Raw genomic sequence first — 17,772 nt, 5'->3', positions numbered from 1 at the left:
AAAAGATCAATTGCGGCATATATGTATGTCATAACATAAGCCGCCGAATACTAGAATTATAAACACAAATTAAGCTCATGGAATGACAATGACAAATTTCATAGAAATACTGCCACATGTGTATTCCACCAACCCGCATTGGAACAGCGTGGTGGAATATGTTCCACCACGCTGTTCCAATGCGAACCTTCTCCTCAAAAGGAGAGGAGGTCTTTAGCCCAGCAGTGGGAATTTACAGGCTGTTGTTGTTGTTGTAAGCTCATGAAAATTCAGTGGTGCTTGCCTGGGTTAGAACCTGCAATCATTGGTAAAGACGCACGCAACTTGCATTATTTTGTATATTTCTAAATGTTTTTGTACACACTAATGTTTAAATGAATTTATCGTTATACTTGGTCAAGAAACGCTAATCGCTGACGATAACGTTCGTCGCTGAGCCTGACCCGCGCAAACAAGGACGTGAAGATGCTAAAGTAAATATGCAGACTTCAAATTATTAAGTGTATTTTTGTTATAAATTATGTATTTAGTGGTGTATAAGGAATAGTTAAAGGTTAAACATCTATGGCACTAAGTGATTACCCTTACCCCAGTATCCCATTTGCTAGTCTGACTACCCGTATCACATACATTACTCTGATCCCAATGTGAGTAGCACTTTTGTTATGAAAAATAAGAAGTAACGACGGTACCACAAACACCCAGAACCAAGACAACATAGAAATAACATAGACATTTTCTTGGTGGTAGGGCTTTGTGCAAGCCCGTCTGGGTAGATACCACCCACTCATCAGTTATTCTACCGCCAAATAACAATACTCAGTATTGTTGTGTTTCGGTTTGAAGGGTGAGTGAGCCAGTGTAACTACAGGCACAAGGGACATAACATCTTAGTTCCCAAGGTTGGTGGCACATTGACGATGTAAGGAATAGTTAATATTTCTTACAGCGTCATTGTCTATGGGTGATGGTGACCACTTACAATCAGGTGGCACATATGCTCGTCCGCCAACCTATAACATAAAAAAAGAAACGAATGATAATCTATAGCCACTCAGTCAGGAATCGAAACCGGGACCTCGGAGTGGCGTACCCATGTAAACCGGTGTTCACACTTCCCGACCACAGAGGTAGTCGTACACTAATTACAAAAAAATAACATAAGTCAAAGGGCAATTTATATCTGTTTAAATGTTATTGTGATTCGATAAGAATGCATGTCAATGATACATATATAAGGCAAGGTCAAGTCCCGTAGAAGATTATTACACAAGATAAAGGAATATACGATGTTGTGAACTTCATTTGAGTTTAAGATTGTGTCTCAGTGGCTGTGATCAGTGATTTAATATCAAATCGTTGTTTATAGAGAATATATACTAGTAGTTGTCCGTGGCTTCGCTTGCGTTTTATCGAGTTGGTTGTCATGTGTTAGGCAAAAGTAGCCTTTTCTTGGAGTTCAAGTTTGCTTCACACCAAATTTCATCAAATTCAGTTCATTGGTTTAGTCGTGAAGGACCGAGAGAGAGATAGACAGAGTTACGTTCACATTTATAATATTAATATAACTAATACAGATTGTATTTGTTATTCAAGTGCCACGTACAATGTTACTGTGATAAAGTTCTAGATGAATCCAAAGTCGACCTGATTAGGGTATGAAGTTTAAATCTTAATTTTATTTGTTCATATTTTGATAGCGTCACGTGGTATTGTTGTGATCTTTCCATTTTTATACGTGAATATAAATTCATGACATGACATGATTATGAAGTGAATGAATGAGAAGTTTTTGATGGCGATGAGCATATAAATGTAGAAAGAAAGGACAAAGTCAAGTTTAGTGGTTCGTGTTATATAGAAGGGTGAAGATTGCTTGATTGTCAAAAAAGTACGATCATTTCTGAAGTAAAAACCTCGGACCTGAGAAGAACCGGCGAAAGTAACTCTGAAAGGAATTTTAAGTGCGTAAATTCTGGTGACAATTTTAATATTTTCAATGACAAACTTTCATATATACAGCTACTATTAAAATATTTGTCAATTCACAGGGAATTATTTATAATTAAACCTCCTTTTTATAATATTCAAAACATAATAAGATTATATATATTTCGTGGATATAATGTGATTAAAATGGTATTATGTGCATTTAGTGCCCAAAGTTTGCTCAATCACTCAACCGTCAAATGACCTATCAATCAGCATATGTGTATCTGTTAATTATGGATAAGTAAATACAATCCAACCACTGTGGCTTTTATAGACCAATCACATTTGACCCTTAGACAAGTCAACTTTATGGTCGTCTAAATGTCCAAAATTTCAACACTCTGAACCTAGAATTGGTCTTTACTTTTTTCAGTTGCAGAATCATGTATCTCCTGTACCTCGGGGTAGTTGTGTGTTTTGTAGTTTGGCTTTATGTTAAATGGCTGAATATCAAGAAATATTGGTCAGCTAGAGGAGTACCTCATTTACCGCCCGTACCACTACTGGGCAATTTTAGTTTCCTACAAAGAGAGAATATTGTAAGTATGCATGAATAAATGAGTTTAGTTAACTTTTATTTATTTGCTGTCTTGATTATCTTGATATAAGAATCCGTCCTTTTACTCGAATAAGAACTATGATGATATGTAGATGACTTAAATTATATACAAATTAAAATTCATAGTAACATAAAAATATATGCTGAAAATGAAGCAGCCCTTTTATCGGTAAAAATAATGAGACTTAAATTTCTATAACAGTTATAATATGTTTTTAGAATTGAGTTTCCTAAATTAAAACTAATTCCTAATTTTGAACGGCAAATAAAAATTGAGACATTTGTTAAATAGTAATGTCAGTCGTCCTTTGAAATTTTATTTTATCGGGATTTGTGTATCGTTTTCCTCACTATTCAATGCAAAGAGAAGGTCTGTCGCCATTAATATTTACAGCAAAGATATCTGTAAGTCATCATCTTTGAATGTACACTCGGGGTAAGAAAAGATTCGTCACCTTAAGATCTATTTCCGGGTCTTTATCGATCGAAAATGACAGATTACGTCGCAATGATTTGATGTTTAGATTCAAAAGGTACTAAGAGTTTAAGACTCGATAAAGGAATTAATTTGAAAAATGACAAAGGTTTTCTTACTCTGACTGTACATAAGATTTTTTAGACGAACAATAAAAACAATTCCATTTTAAAGTACATTTGGTACAAATTGCTTAAATGTTTTAGGGAACTTGGTTGCGTAAGTTAAATGACCAATTCAAGTGCCCATATATAGGAATTTGGGTATTTTGGAAACCAGCTCTTGTCGTCAACTCACCGGACATCGCTCGCAACATTCTCGTCAAGGACTTCAATAACTTCAGGAATCGCTCAATGGGCTGCGGAAATACGGATCCTATTGGGGGACTGTCTTTGTTCACTGTTAACGTAAGTCACAATTTCGAGGATTTATTTTAAAACAGGAATGGAATATATCAAACCCTTTTAAAATGTTATCAAATTATACTTCATTCAAGTAGGATTTTTACTAGCACTCTTGAATATTAAGTGAAGCTGTCATCAGTTCTGAAAGTAGATTCTACCCAGAAGACCCGGCAAAAAAATCAGAAGCTACTGATGTTATCATTTACATAATCTTGTATTGAATAATATGCATCCTTTACCAATGTTTTTTTTTAATTATTTAAATTTATGAAAAGGCATAGTTAAAAGTGCCTGATATTGATTTAATGACAGGATCCGATATGGTCACCGCTGCGAAGACAACTTAGCACCATATTTTCAGCGGGTAAACTTAAATCTGTCCAAGAGTTCATTAGAAGCAAATCCAAGGAACTGGTGCAAAGGATCCATAATGACAGTGACGTCAAGATTGATCTAAAGGTACATATTTACTTTTTATATTGTTCATTATTAATAACGAGCCGCCCGACCCACCCCGGTTCTGCACGGGTACAATACTGATACTAAATATACTATCGAATTTGTTTATTTACGACATCACATTACAAACGTCTAATATTATCAGTGTTCCTTTCCTATATTGTCCATGTATTATATAAAAAAACCTTTCTCTGGATTCACTATGTCTATTAAATAAAAAACTGTATCCAAATCCGTTGCGTAGTTTACGATGTATAGGGACAGAGAAAGCGACTTTGTTTTATACTGTGGTGTTGTTTGTGGTTGAGCAAGAATGCTTTGAATTAAATGATCTTCTAGTCACCTGATTGGCTATTTGTTACCTATGTACATCTCACTCGTCACCTATTCTATCAGCACATTGTAATGCTTAGTTTTTATTTATAGAAGACTGAATGAGTACAATCGGTGCAAGGGATGTTAAGTCTTAATTCCCAAAGTTGTACGTGTCTTTTTTATTATTCATCATGTGGATCATATGCCATTCTGACTACATTATATATACAAGTAAAACACATATTTTGTATCAGCTACAGAACATACTTCTTCTCCTTGCTGGTATTGAAATGAGAAAATGATTATTCTTAATAATCTATAATGACATTGATTAATTAAAAACGGTTGGTTTATTTACATTGACTCATTTATCTATACTGATATTATAAATAAAAGTAACTCTATCTGTCTGTCTGTATGTCGCCCTTACTACCAAACCACTGATAAGATGAAATTTGATAAGAAGCAAACTTGAGCTCCAAGATAGGACATAGGCTACTTTTTTGCCTTACATAATAACCAACCACTAAAATGCGAGAACCAGTAGTAAAAATGTTGACGTTTAGAAGTTTACAAGATTTATTTTATAATTGCTAGTTAAAGTGTTATGTCAAAATGTTTCATGACAATTTCTTTTCAGAAAATGTTTGTAGACTACACTACGGACATAATTGGTGCTTCTGCGTTTGGCGTTAAAAGCGACGCCACACTCACAAAGGGCGGACCTTTGAGGGATGTAACGAACGAGTGGACGAAATACAGTCTCCATAGAAGTATATCTTGGTGTAGCATATTCTTTTTACCGGAACTGGTCGATATCTTTCGGTATGTTGTATTAGCAATTACCTTTTGACGTGAATGTTCCCTGGAAATATATGGTGTTGATATGTTTTTGTCGTTTCTAAATAATAATAATAAAAATAATAATATCGTGAGTCGAGATGGCCCAGTGGTTAGAACGCGTGCATCTTAACCGATGATTGCGGGTTCAAACCCAGGCAAGCACCGCTGTTTCATGTGCTTAATTTGTCTTTATAATTCATCTCGTGCTCAGCGGTGAAGGAAAACATCGTGAGGAAACCTGCATGTGACAAATTTCATAGAAATTCTGCCACATGTGCATTCCACCAACCCGCATTGGAACAGTGTGGTGGAATATGTTCCAAAACCTTCTCCTCAAAGGGAGAGGAGGCCTATAGCCCAGCAGTGGGAATTTACAGGCTTTTGTTGTTGTTGTTCTAAATATCTGCTTTGTGTTTGTCAACAGAGCTTATGACAATGTATTTTATATTGAGATATTTCAACGGTTAAATGCTGATGATTTGGTCTAAAATATAGGCCAATAATTGTGTGCAATGCAGATACTTATCAATACTGTATTTTTTTATGTGGTAGGTGGCTTACGAGCCGGAGGATCATCTGATGAAAGGTGACTACCACCACCCATGGACAACTAAAACACGAGGGCAATTCATGGCCTGCAACAAGTCGTGCGGAAAACCGCCGGCGAAAGTTCGTATGTTAGTTCAATGCCAGTTATAGGCAAACTGATACCTCTTCACGGATAAAACGCTAAACCGATTAAGATAAGATTTGTTTTATAGCTAATGGTGGGTGCTTGGGAAGGGTGCAAGCTACTTTTCACTCTTCGAATGAGTAAAATGGGGATTTGTGTGCTATAGATAATTTTTCAAAAAATTTCACGAGTAAAATAATTACCCTCTATTTTTTAGATTTAAAATGTTCCCAAATACTTCAATAAAGTATTTTAGAAAAATATATAATGATGCCGTTTTGAACCGAGAGCAAAATTGGACGGAAGAAGAAAATAGAGACTTACTTGATATACTGATAAGAATTCAAAAACACAATAAATGTAAGTTGCTCTTTTTTCTATTTTATTATAAACTAAATAAATTAACTTAAGATTATGAAAGAAAAGTATTAAATTAACTTTACTTAACTAATTTATTAGTGGTAGTTAAAAGTCTTCTCTACTTGAATCCTCTGCTTCTCCAATGTGATTTAGTAGACAGTGAGTGTTAAACAATATATTAAAAATTTATTTTTCTAGTTTACTCAGATGAGCTGATAATGGCGCAGGCCGCTATTTTCTTACTGGGCGGGTTTGATACATCGGGAAATCTTATGACGTACATTACGTATGAACTGGCCCATAACCCAGGAATACAGGTATATAATTACTTCACTACTTTATAGTAACCTTTTTTTGGTGGTACGGCTTTGTGCAAGCCCGTCTGGGTAGGTACCACCCACTCATCAGATATTCTACCGCTAAACAACAGTACGCAGTATTGTTGTGTTCAGGTTTGAAGGATGAGTGAGCCAGTGTAACTACAGGCACAAGGGACATAGCATTTTAGTTCCCAAGGTTGGTGGCGCATTGACGATGTAAGGAATAGTTATTATTTCTTACAGCGTCATTGTCTATGGGTGATGACCACTTACAATCAGGTGGCCCATATGCTCGTCCGCCAACCTATTCCATAAAAAAACCTTAAGCTATATTTATATTTAATAACTATTTATGTTTACTGTAGGAAAAACTTTATCAAGAATTAATAGAAGCCGCCCAACGTAACGGCAGTAGGGACTTCGATATGGAAGTCCTCTCCGAGTTAACATATCTAAACTGCGTCGTTAAAGGTAAAATTATTATGATTGATGCGTTCTAATCATACAGCATGGGGCCGAGATGGCCCAGCTGTTAGAACGCGTGCACCTTAACCGATGATTGCCGGTTCAGACACAGGCACCCAGTGAATATTCATGTGCTTAATTTTTTTTTATAATTCATTTCGTGCTCGGCGGTGATGGAAAACATCGCGAGGAAACCTGCATGTATCTAATTTCATAAATATTCTGTAATGTATGAATCCAGCAACCGGCATTGGAACGGTGTGGTGAAATAGGATCCAAACCTTCTCTTCAAAGGGAGAGGGGGCCTTAGCGCAGCAGTGGAAAATTTACAGGTTGTTGTTGTTGCTTGTTGTTATCATACCAATGTAGAATTTTTAATAAATTATAATGAAGTGTGAATGTTATTAAAAAATAAATAAGTAATATATCTGACAATGTTGATATATCTTGAACATAAAAATAAAACGCATTTACTTTTTACGACCTCCGTGGTCGAGTAGTGTGTACACCAGTTTTCATGGGTACGTCACACCGACGTCCCGGGTTTGCTTCCCGGCCGAGTCGGTGTAGATTATCCTTTAGCTTTCTATGTTGTCTGGATTATCCTTTAGCTTTCTATGTTGTCTGGGGTCTAGGTGTTTGTGGTACGGTCGTTACTTCTGATTTTCCATACCATGCTTTAGCTACTTACATTGGGATCAGAGTTATGTATGTGGAGTTGTCTCATTAAGAAATAATCCTGCTTTTAATCTTACAGAGGCCCTTCGAAAGTATCTTCCAATGGGCTGGCTTGATAGAATCGCAGAGAAGGACTACAGAATAGACGATAAGCTAACTATAGAAGCGGGCACCGTTGTGTACATAAATAGTGTCGGAATGCACTTCGACCCTCAATATTTTCCCGAACCATACAAATTTGATCCTGATAGATTTTTACCAGAAAATCGAAATAAGATCGAACCGTTCTCCTATTTACCATTTGGAGATGGACCGAGATTTTGTATTGGTGAGTTAATTTTACATCACTACATATTATAAAACAGAATCACCGGGCTGCGTCTGTATGTCTATATGTTCGCACTAAACTCCAAAGTTACTGAGCGGATTTTCGGTTCTCATTAATAGATAGAGGGATTCATGAGGAAGGTTTAAGCATATCATTGATTAAGATTTTTGTGTAAATAGGTTGAAATGGAACGAAAATTGTTAAACATATTGGAAAAGGCAAAAAAAAATAAGTGTAAAAAAAAAATATGTGCACTCGTGCGAAGCCGGGAAAGGGGTAGTCATCATTAAATTTTTGATTTTAGAATATTTAGAATGGATTTGCAAAAAAGCGCAATAAATGTAGTACGTGAATGTGGTAGTAGTCCTTAATGACTTCTTAAAAATCAGTTCTTAGGTTGTTTAACTGGTAGTCCATGACCAATGAGGACATTTTTGATCTGAAAGGATTAAAACCAATATGAGGTCTGTTGCAATTATTTAATCAACGTTTTGGTTTTTCGCGCTAAAAACATCTTGTAATCTATTTCATAATACATTTAGTACAACTTCAAACTGTCAGTACACCCCAACAATTTTTGAACAAATTACCGCCTTATTCCAGGTAAGAGATTCGGATTGCTGGCAGTAAGAATGGGTTTGGTGGCAATGTTGTTAAACTACAAGGTGGCGCCCTATCCTGACACCCCGAAACCAGCTGATATTAAAATATCAACTCGGACGATATGGTACATTGCTGGAGAGCCTATGCATGTTCAATTTATTCCTCGATCATGAACTAAAATTAATGCGTTGGAAATAGTTGTCATTACTTGTTAATAAAATAATTACAAAACGATTATTGCATTTTTTTTAAATTAACCAGCCAAAATTGTTTACATTGTTGCAAGTTGCAAAACGTGATTTGTTTAATTATGTATGTTTTGAAAATTACGAGTAATGCCAATAATTAATGTTAAACATATAAACATAAATCAAATGAATACCTATAATTTAAAATATATTCCCTAATATTTTATTGGAGTAATAATATTCAACGAAGCTAAATTCTAGACCGATTTTGGCTTCGATGGATGATCATGATGAGCTTCATACATTATTTTATTGTACAATTGTCTTCGCAAACATAGCTGTATTTTCTGTTGCATCAATGATATCGGACTGTCTCATAATGACCTATGAAATCAGTGAAAGACACTCTGACATGATGCTATTGGTACAGGGTAAGCAGCTTCCTATATTATAGAATCAACTTCAAACTGATGTGTCTTCTCGAAATTTCAATATCCAATGAGTACTGTGCCCCAAAAAAATTCCCAAAATGTTTAACTCGATAAAGTATAAAGTGTATCCGTAGATTATCTTCATACAATTTTTTGCTGTTATGTGTTTGTACGCGATTGGAATCCACGGCAACCGTTTTGTTTCGATCGGCAGAATTAATCCGTGAAAAATTGCTATATACAAAAAAAATGTAATTCCGAGATATATGAATACAACTATATTTTATAGATTGGTTATTCTCAGAATATACATAGTAGGCTTGACAAAACCATACGTGCAGCTCGAATATTTATTTTACCTCTTCCACCAGTTTTAATCGTAATTTGTCCAGTCATCTTTAATCAAGTTATCAAGTAAGCTTGTCAAGGTACTGCCTCTATATTATTAGTAACGTTAGCGTGATAATATTAGTATAGATGGACAGATTTTCGAGAACGCCTTCATTAAAACTTCAGAAGCCTCCCTTTGTGTCGGATCCCTGATATTTACGATCACGAAGTTTTAATTTTCGCAGAAATTCTTTTTTAATCCAAGAAATACGTATTTTTTTTTGAAGGACTATCAATATGAGAACACTTATCGTGTTTGTATATGATGTTTGACGAGAGTTTTCTTTATATATGTCAAACTAATAATATAAATATACGTTTGCTAATATAATTATTTATACGACTTAATAATATTATATTGAGAAATCAAAGATAAAATGATGTTTACTTGGTGATAGGGCTTTGTGCAAGCCCGTCTGTGTAGATACCACCCACTCATCAGTTATTCTACCGCCAAATAACAGTATGGTTGTGTTCCGGTTTGAAGGATGAGTGAGCCAGTGTAGGTACAGGCACAAGGGACATAACATCTTAATTCCCAAGGTTGGTGGCACATTGACGATGTAAGGAATAATTAATATTTTTTACAGCGTCATTGTCTATGGGTGATCCACTTACCATCAGGCCCTATGCTGGTCCGTCAACATTTACCATTAAAAAGGTGTCAAAGTTATAAGAACGATCATATTTACTACAAGGAGTTTTGTTTTATTCACTCCTAATGCATTTAGCTTCCAGGAAGATTACACTACTTGACTGATCATCAATAAAGTTTATTGATGATAGTTATTTTTAAGGGAATAGAATTATATATGATAAGAATATCCATTTGATGACCTATTTGTCCGTCCGCCTATTATATACTTACTATACAAAATATACATAAAACAAACATACAGAACAGTGTCCAAGCTCCATAATTGCCATAGTTTTTAAATGGTCATTTGCGTACCAAGTTGTAAGCCCCTTGAAGTCGGTTGCAAAGAAATATGAACAGAACAGCAATTTACGTAAATCAGAAACATTATCGATATTTTATGTAACTACAAAGTTAGGGTATAAACCACAATGAACCAGGCAACTGTACGTGCGAGCGCCAGGGGCTGTCAATCAACCGCGCTACGGCCCGCACAATTAAACTTTTAATGACGTCACGCCGCACGCATTCCTCCACACAGTTAATATATTTGCGATAGTTACTTCAACGGAGTTTTCGTGAAATGTTACAAAAGGAATCAATTATTTTCTGACTGATTTTTGTTGTTCTACTGAAATTCTGTTGGTAAGCGTAATTTGAGACTAGAATAAATAATAACTTGTGAAATTAAAGAATTAACAGTAATAATTCAACTTGATTTACTAATTGCTTTATTGATGTAAATTATTTTTCTCAACTCAACTCTCAAACTACGCAAACATGATCATAATTAATGTTGTCTCAAATTTTCGCGATTATTACACATTGAAATAAAACTAGCTATAACGGATTTGAATCGCGTATATTAATTATTTTTGACATCCCGACGTTTCGAGCACTTTACAGCGTTCGTGGTCACGGGTAGACTTTATTTCAATGATCATAATTGTTAAATGTCATCATAACTGTCTTAACCCCTATCCTCTCCTCTCCTCACCTCAACACTCTTCTTCATCATTGGTATCAACGAACAATGTGTATGTGTATAACTGTACATGTGAAACATATACTGGCCCGTCATGTGGGTGAGGAGAGCACTTTATATACCGTAATAGAAAACGACATGATGAAGCCGTCATGTTAAGGCTGTGTGGGTTGGTCACACAGCAATACTGGTATTAATATGTACTGGTTAGAAGGATAAGTTAGACAGTGTTACTGACTCTGTATCAGAAACCAAATCTTAGTTAATATTTCTGATAGCATCTCCTATGGAAATGGACTGACGTTGCTGGTCTTTGAGGAATAAGTTGACTTACTTTAAATAGAAGAAAATCGAACTCCTTGGAATAAAATCTAAGTTCCTATATTTTTATTATTATAATAACCACCTGGATATAATCACTACATTTTATAAAACAAAGTCCCTCGGCCGCGTCTGTCTGTCTGTATGTTAGCGATAAACTCCAAAACTACTGAACGGATCTTTATGAGGTTTAATAAGGAAAGTTTAGGTATATCATTTTATTAAGGTTTTTTGTAAATAAGTTGACATAGAACGCGAAGCAAAGCAACAAAAATATAAATAAAAGTTACTTACTCCATCCGTACGAAGCCGGGGCAGGTCACTAGTAGTTTATAAATACCATATTGCCGGTATGCATCAAAGGTATTAGGATATCGACTGCGATTCTCGCAACAGTCCATTGATAAAAATTGGTTGTTCACCGAAGCGAATATTTGGACAAAAACGTGAGGAATATTCATGTTCTACAGTTTATTAGTTCAGGACTTGTCCGGGCGGGGACAAAGGTGCATCAATCACGCAGTCCACGCCGTCCATCAACGGTCAGCCTTTCAGTTTTGTTGAAAAATGTACGGAATTACGACCTCTCTCGACCTTTATGTAGTTTTAAAGGTGTAACCTTTTGCGGTGACAGTTCCATAGTTTTGTGTCATTTATCTTGGACTAGACAAAAAGCATTTTATCAGCGAAACGTTTTGTTACGATATAAATTGTAAGCGACACTGTTCGCTTTGTGGGATATATCTCTGAGGCTATTTTTACTTGGTTGTGAATTGTCTCCAAAATTGTAGAAATAATCAGGTCACATTTTACCTTATTTCCGAGAAAGTAATGCACTGAAACAGAATTAATTTTTGATTTTGTTTAACAACAACAACAATTTAGACACATGCAGGTTTTCTCACGATGTTTTCCTTCAACGCCGAGCATGAGATGAATTATAAACACTAATTCTCCTCTTCCCCTCAGACTGCGAAAGTGATTAGACGTGTACACTCTTAAAAATATTTTTTAAATAAAATAGTAACAAGTAAATAAGTAGTAAAGTACCAGGCGCACATGAAACAAAAGTGCCTCTAAGCAAGTGCATTAATTACGTGTACTCGTTTCAAACTGCGACCACTAAAACTTAGGACTTAATACGTTGTGGAAATATGCCGAGACATGCAAGATCGCCCTCTAGCAGTAACTTACTCCACACGCAATCGGATACAGATGTTACAAATATACCTCCAAACACATCGACAACGGCTTTTGTTTCCCAAAGAAACAAAAGGCAGCGGCAATCGAGTGATGAAGAACTAATTTCTTTTAAAGATGAGATTCGTATGATGCTTGATGAATGGAAAGAAACCCAAAACACTTTACTAAATAAACTTATGTCGGAAATTTTGGAAATAAAGAAACAGAACAATCAGATTAAGCTCTCAAATGAAGAAATCGCAAAATCACTAGATTTCCTAAACGCACAATATGAAGACATGAAAACTAAGGTCGAAGGTCTCCAGACTGAACGTAAACAATTTCTTTCCCAAATAGCTTCACTTGAGGAGAAAATAGAAGATATGCAAAAAACCTCAAAGCTGACTGCTGTAGAAATAAGAAATGTGCCTATTCCTACAAAAACTGAAACAAAAAGTGATTTATGCAATATCGTGAAAAACACATGTAAAGTGCTAAATGTAAATGTTGAACAAATGACTATCAAAGATATCTATCGCATAAATGGGAAATCAAGCAAGGGTACAATCATTGCTGAGTTCACTACAGTCGTATTGAAAAAAGATGTGATACAAGCAGCAAAAAATTACAATAAGCAACACCCTAATCAACGCCTTAACTCAAGCATCATAGGATTGAGTGGACCAACTACACCTATCTTTATTTCTGAAGCGCTTACAAACAAGGGACGAAGATTATTTTTCCTTGCTAGAGACTTTGCCAAGACACAAGATTTTAATTACTGCTGGACCAACAATGGAAGAGTGTATCTTCGCAAAACATCGGATTCACCACATATTGAAATTAAGACGGAGACACAATTGAGTAATCTTAAAAACCAAAAGTGACTATATCTAGTAAGTAGTTTAAATCACTGTTTATTTTTATTAAGATCAAAAATAATGGTTGTTAAGGAGGTTTATTTAAGGATTTTTATATTGATTTATTATTTCCAAATATCAAATAAGAAATATATAAGTAACGTTTCCAACACTTATTGTAAAATAATGTGTCAATACACTTGGGTTTCACTATCTTTAATCAAAAGTAAAAATAATTGCCGTCCACGTAAAGTCATTAAAAACATTATAATAAATTCGATTCTTTAAGCAAAGCTAACTTATTAAATAACATTGATAAAATAAATGCAGGTACATCCTTTTTAAGCTGCCTCGAGGCTTGCAAAACACTTCTAAATACTAACAAAATAAAAACCAACGATTGCCTAAAAATTTTGACACAAAATATTAGAAGTATCACCAAAAATATCTCAGAATTTGAAGTTTTCCTGGCTCGTATAGATATTCCGTGTGACTTATATATTCTAACCGAAACTTGGAATTCTAAAACTATAAATTTTCCATGCTTATTAAATTACAGCACTCACTACACTAAAAATAATTACAACCAAAACGATGGTGTCGTAGCCTACATAAGACATGGTTTAAGCTGTTCTGTCGAGGAAATAATGTTATCTGACGCTACTTGCTTAGTTATCAAAATACAGAATGACGCTATTGTTATAGGGATTTACAGATCACCTTCACATAAAAAACTTGAAAATTTTATAGCTTCACTGGACAGATTATTAACTACCTACAGACAATATAGTAATATAATATTAACGGGTGACATTAATATTGATATTAAGCTAAATAATGAAGATGCAAGCGCCACAGACTATCTAAATATGCTAGCAGTTCATGGCTTATTACCAAGTCACACTTTCCCCACTCGAGCTAAAAATTGTATAGATCATGTTATGATTAAATCAAAAAACCCAGCCTTCACAAATGTTTTCGAAGCCCCTGTTACAGATCATTCTTCCGTTCTGACGTGTATTCCCTTAAAACAAGATCACATCAAATTATCTGTTAGAACTTATAAAAGAGTAAATTATGATGGAATAATTATTGATCTCAAATCTCAAAATTATACTGAAATTTTAAACTCCCGAGATTCATATTGGGCTGCGGATCAACTTGTTAATATTTTAAGAACTTCTATTTTAAATAATACGCTAAATCTTATAACACCTAGGAAAATATACTGCATAAAACCATGGATCACACCTGGTTTAGTTCGTTGTATCAAAAATCGTGATCGAATGCACTTAAGGAGTAAAAATGACCCAAATAATATAATACTTAATATAACATATAATAAATATAAAAATTACTGTAATGATTTACTAAAACGATTAAAGCGAAATTATGAAAGGAATGAACTACATAAATATTCTAAAAATCCAAAAAAGACTTGGGAAATTATTGATAAGGTCCTAAACAAAAATAAAGGTAAAACAAACTCGACAGATTTACTAAAAATAGAAAGTACACCTGAAAAATCTGTAGACACAGTAAATAAATATTTCACTAGTGTGGCCGTAAATTTAGCAAATAAAATTCCAAAATATAACAACACGATTTCCTACCAATATGAAGACACAATAACACCAGCTAGTTCTATGGTAATGCTTGGAACATCTGAGTCGGAAGTTGAATCTATTTTAATGAATTTAAAGTCTGATAGTGCTGTAGGGTGGGACGGAATCTCTACCAAAGTATTAAAAATGGCCAAAGCTATTCTTATTCCTGCTATAACGCACATCGCCAATTTATGCATCGAAACTGGAACTTTTCCCAATGTGTTTAAAACATCAATTATTCACCCCATTTTTAAATCAGGTAATAAGGATTGTGTTAATAATTATCGTCCGATTTCGGTGTTACCTGCTTTATCAAAAATTATAGAAAAGATAATGAATAAGCGTCTTTTATCTTATTTAGACAAAATAAATTTCTTCTCAAAAAATCAATACGGTTTCAGACCTGGCAGATCAACAGCCCAAGCAGTATCTAACCTCACTGACTACGTAGCTACTAATATTGACACCAAAAACAAATGTATTGGAGTATTTTTAGATTTGTCAAAAGCTTTTGACACGGTCTCTATATCAATATTGATAAATAAGATGGAGGAAATTGGCATAAGGGGTACAACACTTGATTTATTTGTTGACTATTTACGAAACCGAACTCAACGAGTCACTATAAACGGTTACACAAGTAAGGATACTCCGATAACGCATGGTGTTCCACAGGGCAGTATTTTAGGTCCAACCTTGTTTTTAATATATATCAATAATCTATGCAAATTAAAGCTTCAAAACTGCAAAATTTTCACTTTTGCTGACGACACTGCACTGATATTTAACGGAAATTCTTGGGAAGATGCTAAATCAAAAGCCGAATCAGGACTACAAACAATGGCAAACTGGCTTAATCAAAATTTACTTACACTTAATATTAGCAAGACAAAATTTATTTTATTTACAAATACCGAACGTGCACTTCCGAATGAGCAAGTATTAAAAATCCGCATTCATTCTTGTCAAAATATTAAAATAAACACTTGTGATTGTAGCTTTATAGATCGTGTAAAAACTTTAAAGTATTTAGGTGTTGTATTAGATGAAAAATTATCATGGTCCCCTCAAATAAACCAGTTGTCAGACAAAACGCGTAGACTTATTTATATTTTCAAAGCTTTACGACATATAGCTGATTTTAGTCTTATAAAAACAATCTACTTTGCATTGGTGGAGTCAATTTTGTCTTACTGTATTACATCTTGGGGTGGAGCCAAAAAAACACACCTCATAAAACTAGAAAGGGCACAGCGAGCGTTATTAAAAGTTATGACATTCAAATCTTATATGCACCCAACAGTCGCCCTCTACTCCGAATGTGATGTACTAACAGTAAGACAACTATTTATTAAAAATACAATAATGTCCCAGCATCAAAAAATAGTATATAATCCTGCAACATTACTCACTCGGCGAAAATACAACGCTTGTCCTATCATTCCATACAAAACCGACTACATAAAAAAATTCCAGTGCTATCTCGGTCCTATGCTTTATAATAAAATAAATAAATTGTTAAATTTTTATCCACTCAATAGAACCAAATGTAAAGGCACACTATTATCCTGGTTAAAAACACAAAATTATGAGGAATTGGAAAAACTGTTTGTTACTCTAAAATAAACAATACTATAAACATATAAAAAATCAAAATTTTCAAATCTTTTATAATCCTTTTATTACAGTATTAATATTTTATTTTCTTCTATTTGTTAAGCTAAGTTAAAAAAAAAAAAAAAAAAACATATTTTTTCATATTTACGTTTACAATTTAAATTAAAGTATTACATTTTATTCTTATGTTTAGTTCATAGATTTTGTGGTCTAACCTATCAAATTGTAAGTTTGAAGGTAGAAATAAAAATGTCGCTGATGTTGTTTTGTATAGAGTTTTAACTTTTACCCTCATTCACTAATTACTTTTGTAGTTTATTTTTAGAAATAAGATATAATAGTGACATCGGAAGAGTCTAGCGTTTAAGATACAGGCTCGGCCTAGTTTAAACGCTAGTGTTTACTAACCTCAATGTCAACATAAAATCATGTAAAATTAGGTATTATAGGTTAAGACTAATGTACATTTCTTGGAGTCAATAAAGATTATTATTATTATTATTATTATTATTAATTAAGCACATTAATATTCAGTGGTTCTTGACTGGGTTTTAACCTGTCAAAGATGCACGCGTTCTAACCAATCGGCTGTAATTACGGCGATTTTATTTATACTTTTTTAATTTTATATTTTTACAATAAAATCAAAATTTGGTCTAAAAAAGTTTTTTTTTTCATTTTTACTACTAATACTTTCATTTTCATATAAAAAAGACGAAAATTTCAAAAGCAAATTAAATGTTTAAGTTACCTAAAATTTTAAAATGGCTGTGCAAGCTTAAATGACACCTAATAAGGATCCTGATTGATGATTTCACGTCAATTCTCAAAGGGCTTGGACTTTCTGTGAAGTGCCTCACGGTGACATGTTTGTCTCATCTCATGTCAGAAAACGAGTTAGGGGTTGATATCGCTTCGGAAAATGCTGATTTGGGTGAACGAGCAAATATTCTTTGTTTTTATGACGATATCTTTCTATTATTTATCCAATTTGGATCTTCGAATAACAGTGTGTTGGAGTGCGTTCGTGAAAAGACTAAAAACGTTTCTTATTTTTGGTTTTATATATTACTAGCGACC

At 34.1% G+C, this 17,772-nt stretch overlaps 2 protein-coding genes across 2 annotated transcripts; both read left to right on the top strand.

Moving 5' to 3' along the window:
* The first annotated feature begins 443 nt into the window (after positions 1 to 443).
* On the top strand, positions 444 to 8,706 carry LOC124534881 (cytochrome P450 6k1-like). Its single transcript, XM_047110922.1, has 10 exons — positions 444 to 473; positions 2,366 to 2,531; positions 3,233 to 3,433; positions 3,743 to 3,889; positions 4,845 to 5,029; positions 5,938 to 6,080; positions 6,279 to 6,397; positions 6,766 to 6,871; positions 7,623 to 7,871; positions 8,475 to 8,706. Exons 1-10 carry the CDS (start codon positions 466 to 468, stop codon positions 8,645 to 8,647), a joined length of 1,497 nt encoding a protein of 498 aa, XP_046966878.1. The 5' UTR covers positions 444 to 465; the 3' UTR covers positions 8,648 to 8,706.
* Positions 8,707 to 12,580: 3,874 nt separating this feature from the next.
* Positions 12,581 to 13,495, top strand: LOC124534919. The gene has a single exon (XM_047110963.1). It carries the CDS (start codon positions 12,581 to 12,583, stop codon positions 13,493 to 13,495), a length of 915 nt encoding a protein of 304 aa, XP_046966919.1.
* The last annotated feature ends 4,277 nt before the right edge of the window (positions 13,496 to 17,772 follow it).

The sequence above is a fragment of the Vanessa cardui genome, chromosome 13 (assembly GCF_905220365.1).
Source record: "Vanessa cardui chromosome 13, ilVanCard2.1, whole genome shotgun sequence".
Classification (NCBI taxonomy): Eukaryota; Metazoa; Arthropoda; class Insecta; order Lepidoptera; family Nymphalidae; genus Vanessa; species Vanessa cardui.
Note: the sequence above shows the minus strand (reverse complement) of the source record. Positions and strands in the feature narration are given on the sequence as shown.

Excerpts from the sequence above, each read along its gene's own strand:
- LOC124534881 (XM_047110922.1), top strand. Across the intron at positions 5,030-5,937 it reads GAACTGGTCGATATCTTTCG|ATTTAAAATGTTCCCAAATA; the intron begins GTATGTTGTATT and ends TCTATTTTTTAG. Across the intron at positions 7,872-8,474 it reads TGGACCGAGATTTTGTATTG|GTAAGAGATTCGGATTGCTG; the intron begins GTGAGTTAATTT and ends GCCTTATTCCAG.
- LOC124534919 (XM_047110963.1), top strand. The coding sequence starts at position 12,581 with ATGCCGAGACATGCAAGATCGCCCTCTAGCAGTAACTTACTCCACACG.